The 21,023-nt window shown below is 45.1% G+C and overlaps 1 protein-coding gene across 2 annotated transcripts in view; it reads right to left on the bottom strand.

Annotated features, from left to right (window-relative positions):
* LOC122793098 (probable global transcription activator SNF2L2) overlaps positions 1–21,023 on the bottom strand; it is a 2,696,898-nt gene that overhangs the window by 120,827 nt on the left and 2,555,048 nt on the right. For both annotated transcript variants that reach the window (XM_044060828.1, XM_044060829.1), the window contains exon 32: positions 8,920–9,058. In XM_044060828.1, coding sequence (XP_043916763.1) covers positions 8,920–9,058 — 139 coding nt within the window. The remainder of the gene's footprint in view (positions 1–8,919; positions 9,059–21,023) is intronic.

The raw sequence follows: 21,023 nt of genomic DNA, 5'->3' as shown, positions 1-21,023 counted from the left end.
ACTTTTGGGGTCTTTCCAGTTGCTGCAGGTGTCTGGTAAGGTACAACCCAAAAGGGGCATTGTACTCAATTATGGGCCTGATGAGGGATGAGTAAAGAGGCACGATGACCTCCCCGATCTAGATGTGAATCCCTTCATGATTAGGTGGGCTATATAAAATGTTTTTCTAACCACTTTGGCCACGTAGTTGTCCCTAATTAATTCTTCTGTACTTAATGGATTTCCACCTATGTGGTAATTTGTGGGCACTTTGTTTTTGCCAAAGGGGATGACTATACACTTTTTGGCATTTAGCTTGAGGCTATGGCTCTGGCACCAGTTGTCTGTTTCTATGAGGCCCTTTTGGAGGATGCTTGTGTCGGCTGGAGAGTCGATTATGGTGCCCAGTTTGCAGTCATCTGTGAACTTGGTCAGCCACAGTCCTTCCGTGTTGGCCTGTACCTCCGAGAAATATATACCGAACAAGAGAGGTCCCAGGACTGAGCCTTGTGGGATGCCACTTGTAACTGGTTTGGAGTCTGACATGGCTCCAGCAATTCTAACCATGTGGGTTCTGTCCTAGAGCTAATTTGCAACCCATCTAGTGACATAGGGGTTTATATTTAAGCAGGTGAGCTTATCTATAATGCCCGAGTGGGGTATTGTATTGAAGGCTTTTGCGAGGTCCAGGTAGGCTGTGTGGACCACCTTCCCCTAGTCAATGGCCTTGGTGACTGTTTCAAAAAATCAACCAGGTTTAAGAGGCAGGATCTGTCCTTAACAAAGCCAAACTGGGTAGGATCCAGTGTCTGTAGGTCCCCAATATCTTTATGAGGTCCATGATGATCCTTTCCATAGCTTTGCAGACCCACGCCACTCTTTGGGTACATATCCTGTAGTAAGGCTGAGATTGAACAGTAGTTTTATGTTTGGGTTTAGCTCTTTTTGGAGTTCATGTAGGACGCAGCCTGGGACACCATCTGGTCCCATTGATGCTGTGTTTTTTGCTTTGGAGAGGGCGGCTCTTACCTGAGCATCTGAGATGTCGGGGGGGCAGCACTCTGCTGGGATAGATATTTTCCCTTTTGGTGGGGGGGGGGGAGTTTGCACTGAACCTGCAGCTAGGATGTTGGCAATGTCTGTGCCCAAAGCTGTGATGGATGTTATTTTGGAGGCCAGGAGGCCCAGTACCAGAAAATCTTATGCAGAAAAATGGAAGAGATTCTGTGCTTGGAACCAGGCACAAGGAATTGACACGTTTGTTGCAAACATTCCTCAGATTTTACAATACTTAACTGAGATGTTGGACAGAGGCCTATCCTTTTCATCAATTAAGATCCATGCCTCTTCCATTTCAACCCATTACAATACGGAACCACCTATCTTTTCTCATTCTTTAATAAGGCAGTACCTCAGAGGGGCCAAAAACATAAGACCTCCAAGGAAAGCACCAATACCTGCATGGGACCTCAATTATGTCTTGGAATAACTCACACTGCCTCCTTTTGAGCTGTCCTCAACAGCTGATATAAAATTCTTATCCTGGAAAACAGCTCTGCTCCTAGCAATAACCTCTGCAAGATGAGTCTTGGAGTTACAGGCACTCATGGCTGTGGAACCTTTTATCATTTTCCATCCAGACAGGATTTCTCAGAGGACAAACCCGACATTTATGCCTAAGGTGGTGTCCAGTGTGGCCCTTAACCAAACCATTCACTTCCCTACCTTTTATCCAAACCCACAGAACAAGGGTGAGAGTGAGAGACTTCTGCATTCTTTGGACATACACAGACAGCTACACTTCTACTTGGACAGAACTAAAGCTTTCAGAAAGACTGAGCAACTTTTAGTGGCATATGCTGCAGGATCACAAGGAAAGACTATCTCAACACAGACTATTTCAAAATGGATAGGCCATTGCATTTGTTTCTGCTATTCACAACATGGCAAATCAGTGCCTAAGGACATTAGGCCACATTCAACCTGTGCAGCAGCCTTCCTCAGAGGAGTACCAACCAAAGACATCTTAGAGGCTGCAACTTGGAGTTCGGTGCACACCTTTACAAAGCACTACCACTTACCTCTCTACTCTAAATCCAGAGCAGGCTTTGCCACTGCAGTTCTGCAGGGCCTCATAGCCTCTCCTAATCCTATTTAGCCCCAGCCACCCATCCTCAGCTTTGGGATTCAACCCAAGATTAATGACTGCAACAGTGAAACACGATGAACATAGTACAGTTGTGTACCTACCATAAATGTAGATGTTCGAGTGTATTCACTATTGCAGTCCAGGTTACCCAACCTCCATCCCCCTTTCTTTTGCTGGGTCTTATCTGTACTTCTCTGTTCTATACAACCTATGTGGTGTATTTGCTTGTAGATGAAGGAAATGATTACCTTAGTGCATGCATGTTTATTGGCATAATTTTTAGCCTACCCTTTTGGGGGCACCTGACATCTGGGGCAAGAAAAACTGAAGAAAATGGCGTCGGCTGCATCTTTTATACCCCTGGCGCACTGACGTCAGGGAAGAGGCGACAGCAACTGACGCCGGACCAAGACTTTGGAATTCAGGCCGACTGCGGGTAGCCTGCCAGCAGGATAACCCAAGAGTAATGACTGCAACAGTGAATACACTCGAACATCTACATTTATGGTAGGTACACAACTGTACTTTATGCTGAGTCAGCATAGCAGGAGCATTCGTTATGAATGGAGAATACTATATAATTTCATCAGTGGCACCCATTTGTTTCCACTTATATGTATTATTAGCATTGATATTTTGCAGTAACACCGTTCGCTCAGGTCTGCTAGATTGTCTTACTGTAACACATCAGTAGCTTTAGTGGTGTTAATTGTACCGTGCCAGATTTTTCAGTTATGGACATTGAAATTGCTTTATCAGCATAGGCAGTATGATTAGATACTAACTTGATTTCAGGGCTGTATGGTTTAATGTTGCTCCTGGTTTAGCTTTATAATGTGTTTAATGCATCTCCTCTAAACATTCCTGTGCCTATTTTTAGTACCACTATTATGTAAGGATATGATGGGGGTTCACACCTGTGGTTAGTTGGGCAAGCAGCAGCTCAATTCAGTCATGTTTTTGGACCAGTATAGCATTGTATTAGTGCTTTAAAAACATTGAAACACCTCCTCCATATGTTTTATTCAGAGCTGAGGGGGATCAAAATGTATGAAAGGCACTGTAGACTTTAACAGCTAGAGTGATTACTATGGTTCTGAACTATGTTTCTGTGACTGCATATATGTGTGTGAATTTTCTAGGGTAAGGAGTGCTTCCAAGTAATATTTTTTTATATATTTAAACTAAGAGCATTGAGAAGCAGCACCTTTAGGTATTTCTGACTGATTTTTATTATGTTGGCGGGCTCAACTTGGCATATCCTAAAAAAGGCACTATGGTGACAAAGTTTTTGTCAATATTCAGAAGCCAAGTGGTGATAAGTGCAAACCATCTCTTGAAAAGCATAATGGCTTGTCGGTTATGTCTACCCAAGCTGTCAGAGATTGAATCCCCTTGTTGTGACACCAGAAACTAAGCCATTTGTTGAAGGTGGTCATTTTTGCTGGTCCTGTCGTATAATCATTGCTGAAGGTAGGATGTGACTCAAGGCTAGATTCATACCCACCTGGGACATATGTATTCAGAGAGCTCCATGTCCCTCTTCATATAGTCCAGTGAGGTATCATGGACTATGACCGTCATACTGGTTCTTGTGTTTTAAAGCCACAAGTGCGTGTGTGTGTATCTGAATGCAAGCAAGGGGTGTGTGTGTGTGTGTGTGTGTGTGTGTGTGTGTGTGTGTGTGTGTGTGTGTGTGTGTGTGTGTGAATGCAAGCAAAAGGCAAGTGTGTATGTGTGAGTGTGTGTGTGTGTGTGTGTGTGTGTGTGTGCGTGTGTGCATGTGTGTGTGTGTGAATGCAAGCAAGGGGCATGTGTGTGTGTGTGAATGCAAGCAAAGGGCAAGTGTGTGTGTGTATACAAGCAAAGGGCAAGTGTGTGTGTATGTGTGGGTGTGTGTGTGTGAATGCAAGCAAACGGTAAGTGTGTGTGTGTGTGTGTGTGTGTGTGTGTGAATACAAGCAAAAGGCAAGTGTGTGTGTGTGTGTGTGTGTGTGTGTGTGTGTGTGTGTGTGTGTGTGTGTGTGTGTGTGTGTGTGTGTGTTTGTGTGTGAAGGCAAGCAAGGGGCAAGTGTGTGTGTGTGAATGCAAGCAAGGGGCAAGTGTGTGTGTGTGTGTGTGTGTGTGTGTGTGTGTGTGTGTGTGTGTGTGTGTGTGTGTGTGTGTGTGTGCGTGCAAGGGGCAACTGTGTGTGTGAATGCAAGCAAGGGGCAAGTGTGTGTGTGTGTATGAATGCTTACTAAGCTGGGCATTAATCCCTACGTCACTCAATGGGTTGCCAACTGGCTTACTGACAGAACCCACGCTGTAAGAGTAGCCCACTCCAAATCCAGCTTCTGACAAGTCAGAGTACCTCAGGGGTCAGTCCTGGGACTGCTCTGGTTTGGCATCTACTTCTCTGAAGTACAGGCCAACACTAAGGGATTCTGGCTAACAAAGTTCACAGATGACTGCAAACTGGGAGCCATTATTGAATCCCCAAATGTTGTGGATACTCCAGAAAAGGGCCTTACAGAAACAGATGCTTGGTGCCAGAGCCATGGGTTCAAGCTCAGTGCCAAGAAATGTATAGTTATCCCCTTTGGGAAAAAACATGTACCCATTCTGGGACATGCTACACTTAAAGAAAGCCCAATCCCTCAGAGCTACACGCTCCAGGGATCTAAACCTTGTCATCACAATAAACAAATGCTGGAGGGATAGGTTCCCGATTCAGATACTCTGCCCAGACTCTGGAATAGACTTGTCCATACATGTCAAGCAGACCGCCTCTTTGGCCCTCTTCAAATGGAACATTGACTATTGGATGGGAGAAAGAAATTAACCCCGGGGATCACGTCACTCATCCTGCTAGACAGGGGTCCAGGGTAGAAAATAGTGTGGAAGTAATAGCCAGGGAATTGTTATGGCTAGGCTTGTATAAGCCCTAGGGCCGATAGCCTAGTACCAACCTATGAACCTATAGTTAACAGACTGCTATCAGAAGGAAGAAGCCCTTGGGTCTATTTAGCTGTGTCCAAACAAACTTTGTGTTTGTGTGATAAGGGGCAAGTGTGTGCGCATCTGTGTGATAAGGGCAAGTCTGTGCACATTTGTGTGATAAAGGGCACTCTGCCAGTATCTGCTGAATTTTACAAAACCACTTTTATCTCTAAAGCTGTCCCAGCACAATCTGGTAGTTAGATGTAACTTTAAATACACTATACTGGTATGTTCTTCATATGCTGAAATGATAAAGTCTGTTTTGTGATTAATGATTTAGTGCTGAATTGTCACTTAATTCCATTAGGTACTGGTGTGCCTTTGCTGGGTATTTTTTTTCCTGTGGTTGTGGAACTGTGTAGTTATAAAGACAGGAAGAATTTGATTGTTCTCAGGTGGTGTGGGCATGGTTGCTTAACCCTCCCCTCAAAACCATAACACCTTTAGTTTTGCAGCCATGTTTGGATAGATTTGGATCAGGGTGATTGCAGTTTATACGTCTCCTTTTCGCTGGGATTTATGTAAGACCCCTAAAGTGGGAAGGATTAAAGTTTAAAAATAAAACATCCTTTATGAAAGGTCTGAGGTGGAAGATTGTGTATGTGGTTATGCTGATAAGAACTGGAAATTCCTGTGTTAACACTAATATACAGTAGATAGTTTATTGGACTGTGCCGTAGAAGCTGAATCTGTGGACAGGTTTACTGGGCTGTGTAAAGTAGGGCTCACTAGTGTTGGAAAGTACTTTAATAATGTTGTAAGTGGAAAACTGTTCAATGGGTGCATTTCATGTACAATTTGAATGGAGCGGCTTGATGTATAAGATCTGTATAGGCATGTGTTTCTGTTTCTGATGTCTGCACAGCCAAAGTACATAATTACTCATGCATTCCTCGGACAAAAGCCTAGGGTCATTCTTGATGTTGCCAAACAAACTTGTGGTTTGTGAGTTGAGCGAGTGCGGTTTGTGAGTTGGGCGAGTGTGGTTTGCGAGTTGAGTGAGTGTGGTTTGCGAGTTGAGCGAGTGTGGTTTGCGAGTTGAGCGAGTGTGGTTTGTGAGTTGAGCGAGTATGGTTTGTGAGTTGAGCGAGTGTGGTTTGTGAGTTGAGTGAGTGTAGGTGGGTGGTGAGTGAGTGTAGGTGGGTGGTGAGTGAGGGTGGCGAGTGAGCGGTTGAATGTGGGTGGGTGAGTTGAATGTGGGTGTGTGAGTTGAATGTGGGTGAGTGAGTTGAATGTGGGTGTGAGTTGAATGTTGGTGAATGAGTGAGGGTGGTGAGAGTGTGGGTGAGTGAATGTGGGTGAGTGAAGTGTGGTGGGTGAGTGTGGTGAGTGAGTGTGGTGAGTGAGGTGGGTGGTGAGTGAGAGTGAGTGAGTGTGGTGAAGTGAGTGGGTGAGTGTGGTGAGGTGAGTGTGGGTGAGTCTAATTTTTGAATGTAATTTCTAAATTTTGTAAACTTTGTTTTTGTATTGTCATATTGCTTTACATTGCCCTACCGATATGTAACAAAGTACAGGCAGAAGCACAGTAACAGCTGCAAAAACTAAGAGCATAAATTTGCAATAACCATGCGTTTACATTAATTGCATGTTTTTACATAAGAAGCAGATGTCTGTCACAATTAATCAACAACACTACATCAGATTACAAGTAGTAAGCAATGCCATAATTTTTTAAATTATGTCTTAAAAAAGCATGTTGGTGCTGTCATGCAAGTCTGTAAAATATTTCATGTTTATAGTGTGTCATTTGTTAGCTATTTAATCAAACGGGAAGGAAAAATAAGTGGGAGTTTGATGCTTTGCAAAACGGTGATTATTCCCAGTGCTATGTAGCTTGGTTCTAAATTTGACAGGAGGAGTGCAACAAAAAAGTGTCCCACTGTAAGGAGGGAAAGGCTGACAAGAAAACAGTACATTACTCTAGTCACCTGCTGTGAGCTGTCAATCACATGCAGATAATGGGTCAAATTACCCTTAGATCTTTGACAGCTAGGGAAGGTAGGTGTGAAGTGGGAGGGGAGATGCCTTGAAGAACTAGATTTCAGCCTTCACAAAAGAAAGCAGGTTAGCATTTCTAAGAAACAAAAGCAATGAAATGCACTTTTCAGGTCTGTTCTGTAGCATTTCCACTGCTTGTGTTTTAAGTAGTCATTGAAAAAGGATGACATTTTAACCAAAAGTAGGGGACTTTAAGACAGCAGTGAATGCCTGTTAAGTCAATGAAGTGACAGCAGCTTAAAGGAAAATGTGGCAGATCTGATGCAATTTTTTGGAGACAAACAATGCATTCCGGGATACATAGAGGCAGAGTAAACAGTCTGAATTATTTCAAAATGCCAGCCCCCATGTGGTCAGAGTCAGAAATTGCATATAAAAATATCTAAAAAGCTCTAAATAGTCCCAGAGTGCTGTTAAAATGTAGGAAACACCAAACCATATGTTTTTTGAGTCTGAGGGTGCGGTTGTCCTTTAACAAATAAATACATAAAAACACTATTTCTCGAAGACAAAACAGCATACCTCCACTACAATTTACCCTGCCAAGGAGAATTCAGAGGTGGTGGAAGGAAATCTTGCAGCTTCTTGTGAGGCTGGTTTCGACTCTTCATACATGAGACTTTACCCCAAGATGAATGACAGAAGTACACTCCTTGGGACAAAGTACAATTTCATAGCTACAGATAGATGCTTTCAGTAGCAGAATGGTCTTCAATGGACCTCACAGGACTTACTTCCAAAAGGGAGTACTGTGGGAGTAAATCAAAATCTCCTTTAACACTTGTGTCTAAGAGGTGAAGATGGACATGAGCTTGATTTGTCACTGCCTGCAATGACCCAGACACTAAAACAAAGGTAAACTTAAATGTGGACTTAATCTTTGACCTCTGCATGGCTTCCTGATTCCTTACCTTCTCTCTATCTTCTGTGTCTCATATCCATACCAATTAATCTCTTAATGCAAGAAATCCGGACAAAGCTAAAAGTAATGGGAGAAAAGGGCCTAAAACCAGGGACAGCTTTTAAATATGTTATAAACTTAGAAAGTAGCTAGAATAAACTTAGTTTCTAGAAAAGCAGGTTTTTGTATTAATATATATTTCTGATGGATATGAAGTATGAAACTTAAGTATTTGTCATTATTAACTTCATCCCTCAGTGATTTGCCAGAAAATCACAAATTTTCTGAGAATTAGACCAAAAACACAAGGCTAAAATCCAGACATTCTGCAAAATTCCAGACAGTTGAGACGTATGCTCCAACCTAGAATAGTGCACAGGACTTTCTGGCAATTCTCTGCACCAGCTAACTTCCACCAGATTCACCCCACTGACAACAATTTGGCCCTGTAGCTTCTCTTGTCACCACTGATGTATGGCTGTATTGAACTTTGTTGGGTCTTGCTCATGATTTAGTGATCATAGGCATAATTGTAAGGCTCTGGCTTTTATTTTCCGTCAAAAAGAACATTTTTCCAAAAATCAAACAAATGACTGTAACATAAACTGTATGAGTAACAAGAAAGAACTGGGGACTACAGTGTATGGCAATCTATCACGAGATGGTGAGTTAATGCCACAATGTGCATCAGTGTGTCGGGAAATCCTCCTTACGCAGATGAGCTAGAGATCTTAGAAATGCCAAGAGAGAACTGCTGGGAATGAGATTCTAGCTTTTACCTACTGGAGGCCTCCTTTATGCATTTGCTGATGAATATATGGCAAAACTAATGACATCCCTTAATATCAGGGACAGTTATGATGTGCAGTATAATACAATCAGCGGTTTAAGCAAGAAACTTGAAACTCACACTCTGACTCTTCATCATCATCTTCCTCGTCCTCATCTTCTTCCTCATCGTTGCTTTCTTCTTCACTCTCATCTTCTTTAGCAATCTTCTGTCTAGCACTCTTAAATACTGACTGAAGTACAATAGAGTCTTCATAAATCTGCAACACAATAAAACAGTCATGCATTCTTACAGTCTTCAGCGCCTCACTGAAATACATCAGAGGGGAATTACTTTCATACAGACCTCTCGCAACACCTTATTTTAGGAAAAATATTACAATAACTTGTATCCTAAAGGTCTACTGTTTAAAGAGTTTTCTCTCAGCATTTACTGATGTGGGGTATTCCTCACACCATATAATCTACACATATAACATTCCCCTTTTCTCCAGTCATTTTTGCCAGGAACCCATACAGTAATATGAAGATAAAAAAAGGGAAAAACAGAAAATAAGAACCATGATGAAAATGTATATTTATCAAGATCCAAGAATCCTAGGAGTACTGCAGCCAGGTAGAGACAACATACCTTGTAAAAAGCACAGACACACGCGTACACAAACATACACACATCTTCAATTCTAAAGTTACAGTGTGTTAAGCATCTATCTTTTTACTGTATCCACAAAGTCTACATTTCTTAAAGAACTTCCTCCCTTACATGGTTGCACTCAACAATCAACATCCACTGCACTGACTTCTGAGTAAGAATATTGGGCACTATGCAGGAAGACGTAGTTCTGGATCACAAACTTTGAAGAACAGCTATGATGAAATCTTTACTAAGCAGGGATTTGCCAGTTATATGCAACAACAAGATCTGTGAAGGAGGAACTCTTATTGAATGCATATTAATGGGACTTCTTTTCAGTTATCAGCTACAAACAGACCAGAATTCTTTAGCAGGTCTATACCCCATCACCCTTCACATGTCTGAGGTTTATTTTAGTGGATCACTGGTTTTGAAAAAAAAAAGTTGAAAATAAACATAGCTGACTTCAATAATAATTAAAAAATATTTTTGCTCCCTAAACCCTTATCTCTAAATAAACTAAGACGGAAGAGCAATGAGTAATTTTCTTATCCCAGAGTTAAATGATGCTGTTGTTAATGCTGGCTGTTTTTCAATTAAAATGTTAAACTATTAAAGCTAAATCACTAATCTAATTGCAATGATACCAGGTGCGATCAATGTCACCCATTCCAGTTTTTGTTAATGCTAAGTAAGCTAAAGGACTTCAAACATCTGGTATAAAATTCAGCCGGCAAAGTGAGAGTTTAACTGTTAGCAGAAGGTTACTTCATATGCTATACGATTAACACAGCAATCAGCCCCAACTACTAAACCTCAAAAATGTGTGGAAGAAAAGCTTGTACACGGAGGTCTACATCTGTGGACATCAAGCATTTGCAGTATTGAAGGTAAAGACACAGCAGACACCAATATTAGGCCAATCAATACTGCTGGTGCAGAAGGGTCTCTCAAAGTTTCAATGAAGGGAGCAGGAGCTGGCAGGGAAGGATGTGCGTCAGCGGTCAATGCCTGCTCGCTGATCCTGTGGGCACGTAGGTTGTTCTGGCTATGGCTCTCCACATGGGTGACACCTAGCAGTAGTACAAGGTGTCTACCCTATACAGCATGAATCTATCATGCCCACACTGCCATTCGCATTTGCACTGTGAGCCATGGAGGGTAGCTAGAGTGGAGCTTGGAAGAGCCATTGCAGGTGGGGGGGGGGGTGCTCCACCAGTGCAGAGGGTATGCCACCCGACAGGAACAGCAAAATATGACCATTCACTACCACCTAGATCTCACTACCAGAGGATGAGCTTGTGAGCGATTCCTGGGTGCAACAGATGGGCAGTAGGCCTCTCACCTGCCTGGCAATCCTCGGCCTCCACAGGCACAGAATGAATAGGCTGACTGGGTGAATGCAGAGTAGCCTTCAGACTTGGTCCTGCAGGGATGCAAAAAAAAAAAAAAGTTCAATAATGGACATGCATTCTTTATAACGCCTAAGAATGGATGCCACCCCCCCCCCCCATACATCTGACAACTGTTTGTGACACAAATAAAGATGCAAGCATTAGTGTTGCTTATTTTATTTTTAATACTGTTTGAAATAATGTAGGTGATGCTATTTTAGATTCCTTTGTGACTGTTCCTTTATGTAGAGACCATCAGGTGTGTATTCAGTAGTTCTCAAAGAAAACTTGCATTATCTGGTTTCCATACTACTGCTTCATTTTGCTCAAGAACATTTTTCTCTTTTCTCCATCACAGTAGAAATACCTGAGTGAGAAACATTTTGTGCTTTTTTATCACTTGTAATATGATTTAGAAAGCTTCGATAACTTTCAGTCACGTAAGACAATGTTTTAAATTTACTTGCATTAGTAATCCTTCTGCAGTGTTTAGAAATGTCAAAACTGTGACTATCCCCTACATAAAAACAAGCATATAAGGTGATAGCCTTCAGGGGCAAGTTGTCTAGCACAAGCACAAGTATTATATAGATGGGCAGAGATGACATTACCATCATAAGAACAGTAGAAAGACATTTTGAAGCATATTCACTCTGAGAAGTGAAAAAGTACAGTTGTATAAGTAAGCTTACCATAACAGTAGAAGCTCTAATAAACCACTCTTACACAGCCTAAGGTAATTAATTGGGCCATACCCCGGTGAATGGCCCACTTTGGGAAAATAAATTAAGAATCCAGGAGCCATGATTTGTAGTACTTTGTAAAGGTATACACAGAGAGTGGACCAAGTTTCTGCCTTTAGAGTGCTTCTAGTCCACCTCTTTCCAAAAGCCACCAGAGAAGCCAAAGTCCAGGCAGAGTGGCTCTAGCCCTGCCGTGAAATGGCATGCAATGGTCAGAATAGCAAAAAGAAACAGCACAATACAACCATCTACAAACTGTGTGCTTTAATACCGATTGTCCTCCTTTCTTACCTTCATAGGAGACAAACAACTGATTGGCTTTCTCACAGGATTTTGTTCAGTCAAAGCAGTATCTGCACTACTTGTAGACATCCAGAGTATGCGGGATTATTTCTGCCTTATTTTTAGTTTCTGTGAAGAATGCAGGGAGTTTAACAGTTTTGTTTAGGCTAAATTATGAAACCACTTTAGGCATAAAAAAAGGACTTGTTTATCTTGTCCTTGTGGAAAATAAGTTAAGGTTGATTCACTAGTAGAACCTGTAACTTAGAGAACTGTCTTGTAGTTAAGAACCTCAAATCAGTGTGATGACTGGTTCAAAATGAAAGAAATGTTAGTTTTCAAGCACAAAGTTAAAATCCCAAGGAAGAACTTGTTTTCCATTTGGACAGATATGTAGACCCCCTTTCAAAAACTGTTTCACTTGAGGACAGGAAAAGAGAGATCTTGGTGGATGAGCAGAAATGGATGAAAGATTAAACTTGACAGATGAGCAAGAAATGCCAGAGGATAATAGCTCCCTCAAAAATCTAAACAAAAAACATACAGGCCTTAAATAGTTTCTGGTTCTTAGAATAACATCAACTAGAAAACCTCTTCCACTTAACACGTAATCAGACTTTCTACTTGGGCATGTAAGTAGTTATTCTGAGTTTTTGGTCCTGGCAGGTTTTCCCTTACTTTTTAGAGCCCCCTTGCCATTGTTTTTTAAAATCTTGTCTGTTAGCTCCTTACTGTTAACACTGCTTTTTTTGAAAACAGGTGGCTAAGTTAGACAGAAAATTCATATTAAACTTAGAAAAAGAGTGTTGAAAAGCTGGGCCACCCTTTGAATCAATTTCCCTCTTTCATCAAATGTTTACCTCAGCAGCAGAAGGGCCAAACAGGACATCCTTGCCAAGGGGAGAATTTAAAATCTCAGTTTTAATTAACATCATCTGGTAAGTTTTAAGAACACAACCAAGCAAATATTCTTGTAAATGATACTATATCAGCAACTCTGGAGACCAGCATCAGAGTAATAACACTACTTTAAAGAATGTTTTGTTACAGGAGAAGAAGATGTATTTTGTTACATGAGAAGCCGATACAACTTATTCTTCTTTCGGCTTTTCCCGGTTGGGTTGCCACAGTGGAACTCCGGTCCGCTAATGATTGGCAGTAGAATTTTAAGGTGCAGAGATGCCAGCTCGACGCCAAACCTTCAACGTAATGCATTTAATAGTTAATAGTTAACATTTCTTGTTTTCTTAAGAGGCCAGTAAAAACATTTCACATTTTTGTAAGAGGTCAGTAAAAATTCTAAAAGTTAAAGTAGCAGGAGAATAGTTTCTTTCCAAATTTATCAAAACCTTTCCCATCCTTATCACTGGGAATTGAGTGAGCATTAACAACATGTTTAGCAGAAGAATTTAAGATAAGGAAGTAATTGAAGGGTCTAACATTAGGATTAGAAAAAAATAAGTTATGTCCTTACCATAACGTTCCATGTGAGTTGTTCATCTTGCCTTTTTGTTCTTACAAGTGGGGTCGGCGCTGATCCCTCGGCTCCGAATAGGCTGCTTTCAAGCTCAAACTGTCAGAGAAGCTCGAGACCTAGTGTATATCCCATGATGCTCTACTGTGAATCCCCAGATCTAGTATGCTGCAACCAAGACAGCCTACAGGAAGAAATGAAACTATAGTATCTACCTATGAAGGTAGCTAAAAGATTGTAGATAGGAAAAACAGAATATGCAATACAGACTGACAACTCGACCAATCTACCAAGGCAACCATCCTGCTCGACTGGAGGGGGAAGGTGGGCGGGAATGTAAGAACAAAAAGGCGAGATGAACAACTCACATGGAACGTTATGGTAAGGACATAACTTCTTTATGTGAAGTTGTTCTATCTTGCCGTTTTGTTCTTACACATGGGTAGCGTCCCAAGCGCCCTGATCCTGGGTGGCTCACGGGAGAACATTCCTGAGTACAGTGGAACCAAAGGTAGCCCTGTCCTTGGAGGTCCTATCCACTTTGTAATGAGTGATAAATGTTTGAGGTTTTGACCACGTGGTAGCTGCACAGATGGTATCTAAGGGTAATCGAGCTGCATGAGCTAATGACATAGAAACAGCTTGTGTCGAGTGGGCCTTGATGTTAGATTCTAATGGCTGACTAGTGGAGGCATAAATGGATTTGATGCAGTCAGAGAGCCACTTAGACAATGTGATTTTTGATACTGCAAAATTAGAAGTTATGTACTCACCATAACGTTCCATCTGAGTAGGAGTATTCATTTGTCTGCAACCTGTGGGTTATGGATCCGATATCGGATCCGAACCGGCATGGTTTTCCAGCTATGGATCCAAGCTCTCAGCTCCTCCCCTCACCCATAATGCCCTGCTCTACCCTCATGACCTCAGATCGAGTTTGCCAACAGCAACAACACCCTGAAAAGGGTAACAGATAATATGCAGGAAACTGAAAGGCCAAGGGGATAGGAGGGCGGGATGGTTGCAGACAAATGAATACACCTACTCAGATGGAACGTTATGGTGAGTACATAACTTCTAAATCTGAAGTAGGAGATTCATTTGTCTGCAACCTGTGGGACAGAGTCCCCAGCTACCTGAATCTTGGGCGGCCATCATGGAAGGATATTCCGGAGCACCGCAGAGCCAAATGATGCTCTACCCCTAGATGCAAGATCCAACTTATAGTGGGAGATAAAAGTATGAGATGAAGCCCACGTGGCTGCAGCACAAATATCATCTAGAGGAATCCTAGCCTTGAAGGCTGCCGAGGTAGATACTGACCGGGTTGAATGGGCATGAACACCCTCCGGTGCGGGCCTTCCTGAAGCTTGATAAGCCAATAAGATGCACTGTGAAATCCAGCGTGACAGAGAAACTTTAGAAATTGGCTTGCCCAAATTAAATTTTGCAAAGGAAATAAACAACTGGTCGGATTGCCTATGACCAGCCGTCCTGTTTAGATAAAATCTAAGTTGCCTGTGGACATCTAATGAGTGAAGCTTATATTCACCTTTGTTCTCATATTTAGGAAAGAAAACAGGGAGGTTAATGGACTGATTAATGTTTGCTTCAGAAGCAACTTTAGGAAGGAAGGACGGGTTGGTCCTGAGGTAGACACGGTCCGGATGAAATACCAAGTAAGGAGGTTTAGCTGATAAAGCTTGAAGCTCAGAAACTCTCTTGGCCGATGTAATGGCTACCAAAAAGGCTGTCTTGTAAGACAAGAATTTGAGATCCACCGTAGCCGCTGGTTCGAAACGGTCAAGGCCTGGAGAACCAAAGAGAGGTCCCAAGGAGGAACCGCTTGTTTTACAGGGGGCCTGAGAAGAAAAGTACCTTTAAGGAAAATTTTACACAACTTGGCTGACATAAGAGGATTAGAGTCATGGCCAATGTGATAATGAGAAATTGCCGCCAGTTGTACTTTGACTGTGGAACTGCTGGCACCATCATTAAAAAGAGTGGTTAGAAAGTCAAGCACTAAGGGGAGAGGAACCGTGAAGGGATTCAGGCCTTGCCGCTCCGCCCACAAAGAAAACCGTTTCCACTTGCTGCGGTAGACCTTCCTAGTGGACGGTTTATGAGCTGCCACCAGAATTGCCTTAACAGGTGACGAAATACCGGGAGTCCTGATCAAGAGTGGAACTGGAGCAGCCAAGCGGTCAGCTTCAGGTTGTCCAGATTTGGAGGAGGATGGATGGGATATCAGATCCGGAATGGGATCTAGAATCCAAGGAGGATTCACCGAGTGAGACCTTAGGAAGGGGAACCAGATCTGTCGAGGCCAAAACGGAGCAATGAGAATCATTCTGCAACCCACCCGAGAGGCTTTCTGAAGAACTTGGAGCATCAGAGGCAAGGGTGGATAAGCATACAGAAGACCGGGTGGCCAAGCATGCACCAGAGCGTCTCTTGGGGAACCTCCGGGGGGAGGTATCAGAGCGAAAAAACTGTCGCACTTGGTGTTTGAGGGAGAGGCAAAAAGATCGCATGAAGGAGTTCCCCACCGTGCGAATATGCGTTTCGCTACTTGACAATTGAGAGACCACTCGTAAGGGGTCAGAATGGTGCGACTGAGCTTGTCCGCCAGGATGTTGGACCGACCCGGAATGTGCGTTGCTATTAGAAAGCGGTTGGTGGAGATTGCCCATTCCCAAACTCTCATGGCTTCTCGACAAAGAGGGTAAGACCTTGTTCCCCCTTGCTTGTTGATGTACCAGACCACAGACATGTTGTCCGATTGAATCGCAATTGTTCCCAAGGGAAGAAAGTCCTGAAGTGCTAGCAACGCTAAGAGCACTGCTCTCATCTCTAGAACGTTGATATGCAGTAAGGTCACTGAATCGTTCCACGTGCCTTGGACGGTCCGGCCCGCAAAATGCCCCCCCCACCCGAGGCGGGAGGCGTCCATGGTCACCGTGGCGAGAGGGGGAGAAGCACAAAAGGGGTGGCCCCCGTGGAGATCTGGGGAGTGAAGCCACCACAAGAGGGACCGCTTGCAAGCCTTGCTGATCGCAATGGGATGATGCATAGGGAGAGCAAGGTATGACCACTGTACTAAGAGAGTCCACTGTAGGATGCGCATATTGAGCCTGGCAAGAGGGAGAAGTGCTATAGCAGACGCCATGGACCCTAGAGCCCTCAGGACCAACTCCGCCGGAACAGAACTCGAGTGGAGAATGGCCCGCACCTGGAGCTGCAGATTTAGAACTCTGTCCGCAGTGAGGAAGGCTCGTAAACTCCTTGTGTCTAGCCTGGCCCCTATAAAATCTAAGAGCTGTGTGGGCGCCAGGTTTGATTTCTTTGTATTTATTGTAATGCCCAGAAAAGGAGCAAGATGGAGAAAGGAGTCTCGCGCCAATAATAGTAGATGCCTTGTTGGGGCGGTAAGAAGCCAGTCGTCCAGGTAGGGAAAGACCTGCACCCCCTGAAGCCTCAGGTGGGCCGCTACCACTGCTAATACTTTGGTGAACACCCTGGGGGCTGTGGTGAGACCAAAGGGAAGGACCCGGAACTGGTAGTGACTGGCTCCCAGCCGGAAGCGGAGGAACCTCCTGGAGCGCCTGTCCATCAGGATGTGGTAGTACGCGTCTTTGAGGTCTATCGAGCACATCCAGTGATTTTCTCCCAGAAGGGGGAGAATAGATTGCAGAGTGACCATTCGGAATTTTTCTTTGGGGACTGCCAGATTCAAGAGAGAAAGGTCTAGAATTGGTCTTAGTTCCCCCGTCTTCTTTGGCACTAAAAAGAACCTGGAGTAGAACCCTGATCCGATCTGGTCTGGGGGGACGGGCTGGATGGCTCTTTTCTTTAGCAGATGGCCAATTTCTGCCAAAGCGGCCTCCCATTGACCGGGTGGAACGTCTGGGAGGGACTTCAACTTTGGAAAGTGAAGAAAAGGGATGCGATATCCTCTGGATATGATTTGGAGAACCCAGCGGTCTGATGTTATGGACTCCCATGCCGCTAGGTGCCCAGAAAAACGTCCCCGACTGCCTCCAGAGTGGAGCAGTCGGGCAACCCCTCAGGGTTGCTGCGCGGGCCGTTCAGAGAAAGGTTCCCTGGACCCGAAGTTTCTGGGAGCCCCTCTGCCTCTAGGACGGCGTCCTCCCTGTCCTCCTCTGCCACGGAAGGACTGGTTGTCCGGAGCAGGCTGGGACTGCTGCGACTTCGAACCACATCTTCTTCTGACCCTTTTGGTTCCTAGAGTAGGGCCTCTGGGGTGCAGAGAAGCGGATTCCGACGGCAGACAGCGTCTTCCTGTCCTTCTCGCTCTGGGTCAACGTTTCACGAACGGTTTTGCCAAAGAGAGCAGAACCATCAAAGGGGCGTTCGCAAATGACGCTTTGAAGGGCTCAGAAAAATCGCAGTGACGGAGCCAGGCCTGATGTCTAGTGACTAGGCCTGCCCCTGCGGCTCTAGCGGCGCCTTCTGTGGCGTGGGAGAGTAGCCGCATAGAGGTATTAGTAACTGACCTAAGAGTGGCCATGCGGGTGGAGTGCAGCACCCTGTCCTCCTCCGACATGGACTCTGGGGGAGATGCAGCGTATTCTTTAATGAGATCTCGCTGCATCCTAATGGCGTGTGCCAAGTAGTTCAGCGCCCTTACCGAGAAGGACGCTGAACTAAACATCCGCTTCCCCAAGCGGTCCATCATCCGAGACTCCTTGCTCGGGGATGGACTGAGGACTCTCCTGAGCAAGTTCCCTCTTGGTGGCCGCCCGTCAACATGGCATATACCGGAGGCCCCTTACTCCAATGGGCACGGTCGGACGGTGGGCTAAGGATCCTATCGGGCCTCTTAGGAATTGGCTCCACGGTGTCCGGTTCCTTCCACGCCCTGGTGGTAATGAGGTCCACCAGGGGTTCTGCAGGAGGACACCCAAGAGGTAGACGGGCCCGCTTCAAATGCCTCCAAGAACACGGACTCGTCCGAGGAAGACTTGGGGGCAGACCACCCCCCCCTTATACGGAGCATTTCCATGATGTCTCCAAATGAGACATCCTCGGGGGGTGACCGTGGGGAGCCTTCCCCTTCCTCCAAGTCCGTGTCTTCCGTGAGAGACTCGGGGGAGTCAATGTGCCTCCTTTTGCACGTATGCTTGCGAGGGACATCCTCTGGGGGGCTGTCAGAGGACTCTTCGCAAGCAGCAACTTGTTCCATTGGAGCAACTTGGGGCACAGAAGCGGGCTGTCCCAAGGGCCGGATGGTGGAAGCCTGGCCCAGTGCAGAGGGAGCGCGGGACGGAGCCGAAACAAGTGCCGGGGGTCCGGAGACCCTCAACAGGGCCCTCTCCACTACATCAAACGCCGAAGGGGAGCCGACCTCGACCAAAGGATCCGACAATCGGCTCCCCCTCGGATCCGAAGAGTGGATCGGAGCCGGCGCCGAAGCGCTCGGATCCGAAGGGACAGTGCGCTCCGACACAGACGGCGCCGAAGGAGCACTGATCCCCCCGGATCCGAGGCTCGGATCCAGGCTCCGAGAGGTCGGATCCGATGCACTCGAGGGCAGGGTCGGATCCGAAGTACAAAGTACTATCGGCGCCGACCCACCCCCGGCTCCGAAGCTGCTCGGCTCCAGCTGCTCCGAACCCGGATAGCGGGTCGGAGAAGGAGCAATCGGTTTAAAAAAGGGTGTTGAGCTCCCCAGAGGGGAGGCAAGACACTCCCATCTGCATGTGGGCCTGGATGACCCTTCTCATCATCCGGTCCAGAGCAGCATCCGAGAGGCTATACGTGGATCTCGACGAGGCTACCGAGGTAGGCCTGGAGTGCCTCCTCGATAGCCTCGACGGAGATCGGGTCTCCTCCTCCTCAGGTGCCGGTGAAAAACACACTGGAGACCGGAGCCGAGAAGGAGGAGACCGAGCCGACAATGGAGCCGACAACGGAGCCGGGGGAGAAGCCCGCTTGGCTGGCGGGGCCGAAACAGAGGTCTCGGCCCGCCGCTTATGGTGCTTCTCCCTCCGGTCCCTTTTCTTAGCATCCCTCTCCTCCGAACCAGAAACGGGAGGTTGAGTCCCAGGAGGAGGAGGGGGTGCCACAGAGGGAATAACCATAGGCACGGTTACTCCGGAAGGAGAGGAGGTCGGAGCCGAGTCCGGCGCTAAAAGGCCCGTCAAAACAAGCTTGGACCTCTGCTCCTTCAATGCCCTGGGGTTGAACCCTGCACAAATGGAACATCCAGATGTGAGGTGTTCAACCCCCAGGCATCTAACACACCGAGTGTGGCCATCAGCTGGGGAAAGCTTATGGCCACACTCGGAGCATTTAGAAAATATAGACTTAGGTTGGTCTGCCATCCTAGTCTAACAAAACAGTTACCAAACTAAAGTAACTAAAACAACCAACACACACATGCCCAACACACACACTCTACGCCAACAGCGAGGGGAGGGATAAAACTTTTAGAGTAACTCTAAAAAGGAAAAATATCAAAGGGGAAACCTACACTTTCACACAAAAAATCAATAAAAACTTCAAAATTCTGATTTTAAACAGTAAAACTACCACTTAGCTTGAGAGCTTGAGAAACAAATCCAGTCACCATGCGCGGCAAACGAGATCTGAGGTCATGAGGGTAGAGCAGGGCATTATGGGTGAGGGGAGGAGCTGAGAGCTTGGATCCATAGCTGGAAAACCATGCCGGTTCGGATCCGATATCGGATCCATAACCCACAGGTTGCAGACAAATGAATCTCCTACTTCAGATCCTTTGTTATTTTCTGCATAAGAGACGAAAAGTTGATCCGATTATCTGAAATCTTTCGTTCTATCTAGATAGAACCTCAGTTGTCTGTGTATATCAAGTTTGTGTAACATATATTCCAGTCTGTTGGTATGGTGCCTGAAGAAGGCTGGAAGCTCAATGGACTGATTTAAGTTAGCTTCTGAACAGACCTTGGGAAGAAAGGTAGGATTAGTCCTAAGGGAGACTCTATCAGGGTGAAAAATCAAATATGGGGGTTTGGAGGACAAGGCTTGAAGTTCTGAGACCCTACGTGCAGATGTAATGGCTACCAGGAATATAGTTTTCCAAGACAAGAACTTTAAGTGACAGGATGAAGCGGGTTCAAAGGGGGTGAGCATCAATTGGGATAAAACCAGATTCAAATTCCAGGGAGAGACAGGATGTCTGATAGGTGGTCTGAGATGGTGGGTTCCTTTTAAGAATGCTTTACATAGTCTATGCGACATGATGTTATACCCATTAAATCCCACATGGAAATTGGAAATAACTGCCAATTGGACTCTAATGGTGGCAGCTGCTGTGCCATTATGGAACAAGGAGAAGATAAGAACTCTAAGACGATATGAACATGTGCTACATAAGGATCAATATCATGTTGAGAAGCCCAGTGAACAAACCGTTTCCATTTGTTACTGCATAGCTTCCTGGTAGATAGTTTATGAGAGGAAACTATAACATGCTGGACCGAAGAAGACAAATCTTGAGACCTGGCTAATGTGGGAATTGGAGCAGCCAAGCTGTCAGTTTTAGGGAGGTGAGGGAGAGATGAAGAACTCCCGACGAATGAGTCAGAAGATCCGGCACTGGGTCCAGGATCCATGGTTCTTCCACTTGATACTTTGGCAGGAAGGGGAACCAAATCTGTCGAGGCCAAGACGGGGCTATCAAGATCACAGTCCTTC

The sequence above is a fragment of the Protopterus annectens genome, chromosome 2.part0 (assembly GCF_019279795.1).
Source record: "Protopterus annectens isolate FY-2018-M chromosome 2.part0, PAN1.0, whole genome shotgun sequence".
NCBI lineage: Eukaryota > Metazoa > Chordata > Ceratodontiformes > Protopteridae > Protopterus > Protopterus annectens.
This window is presented reverse-complemented; position numbering and strand designations above follow the sequence as displayed.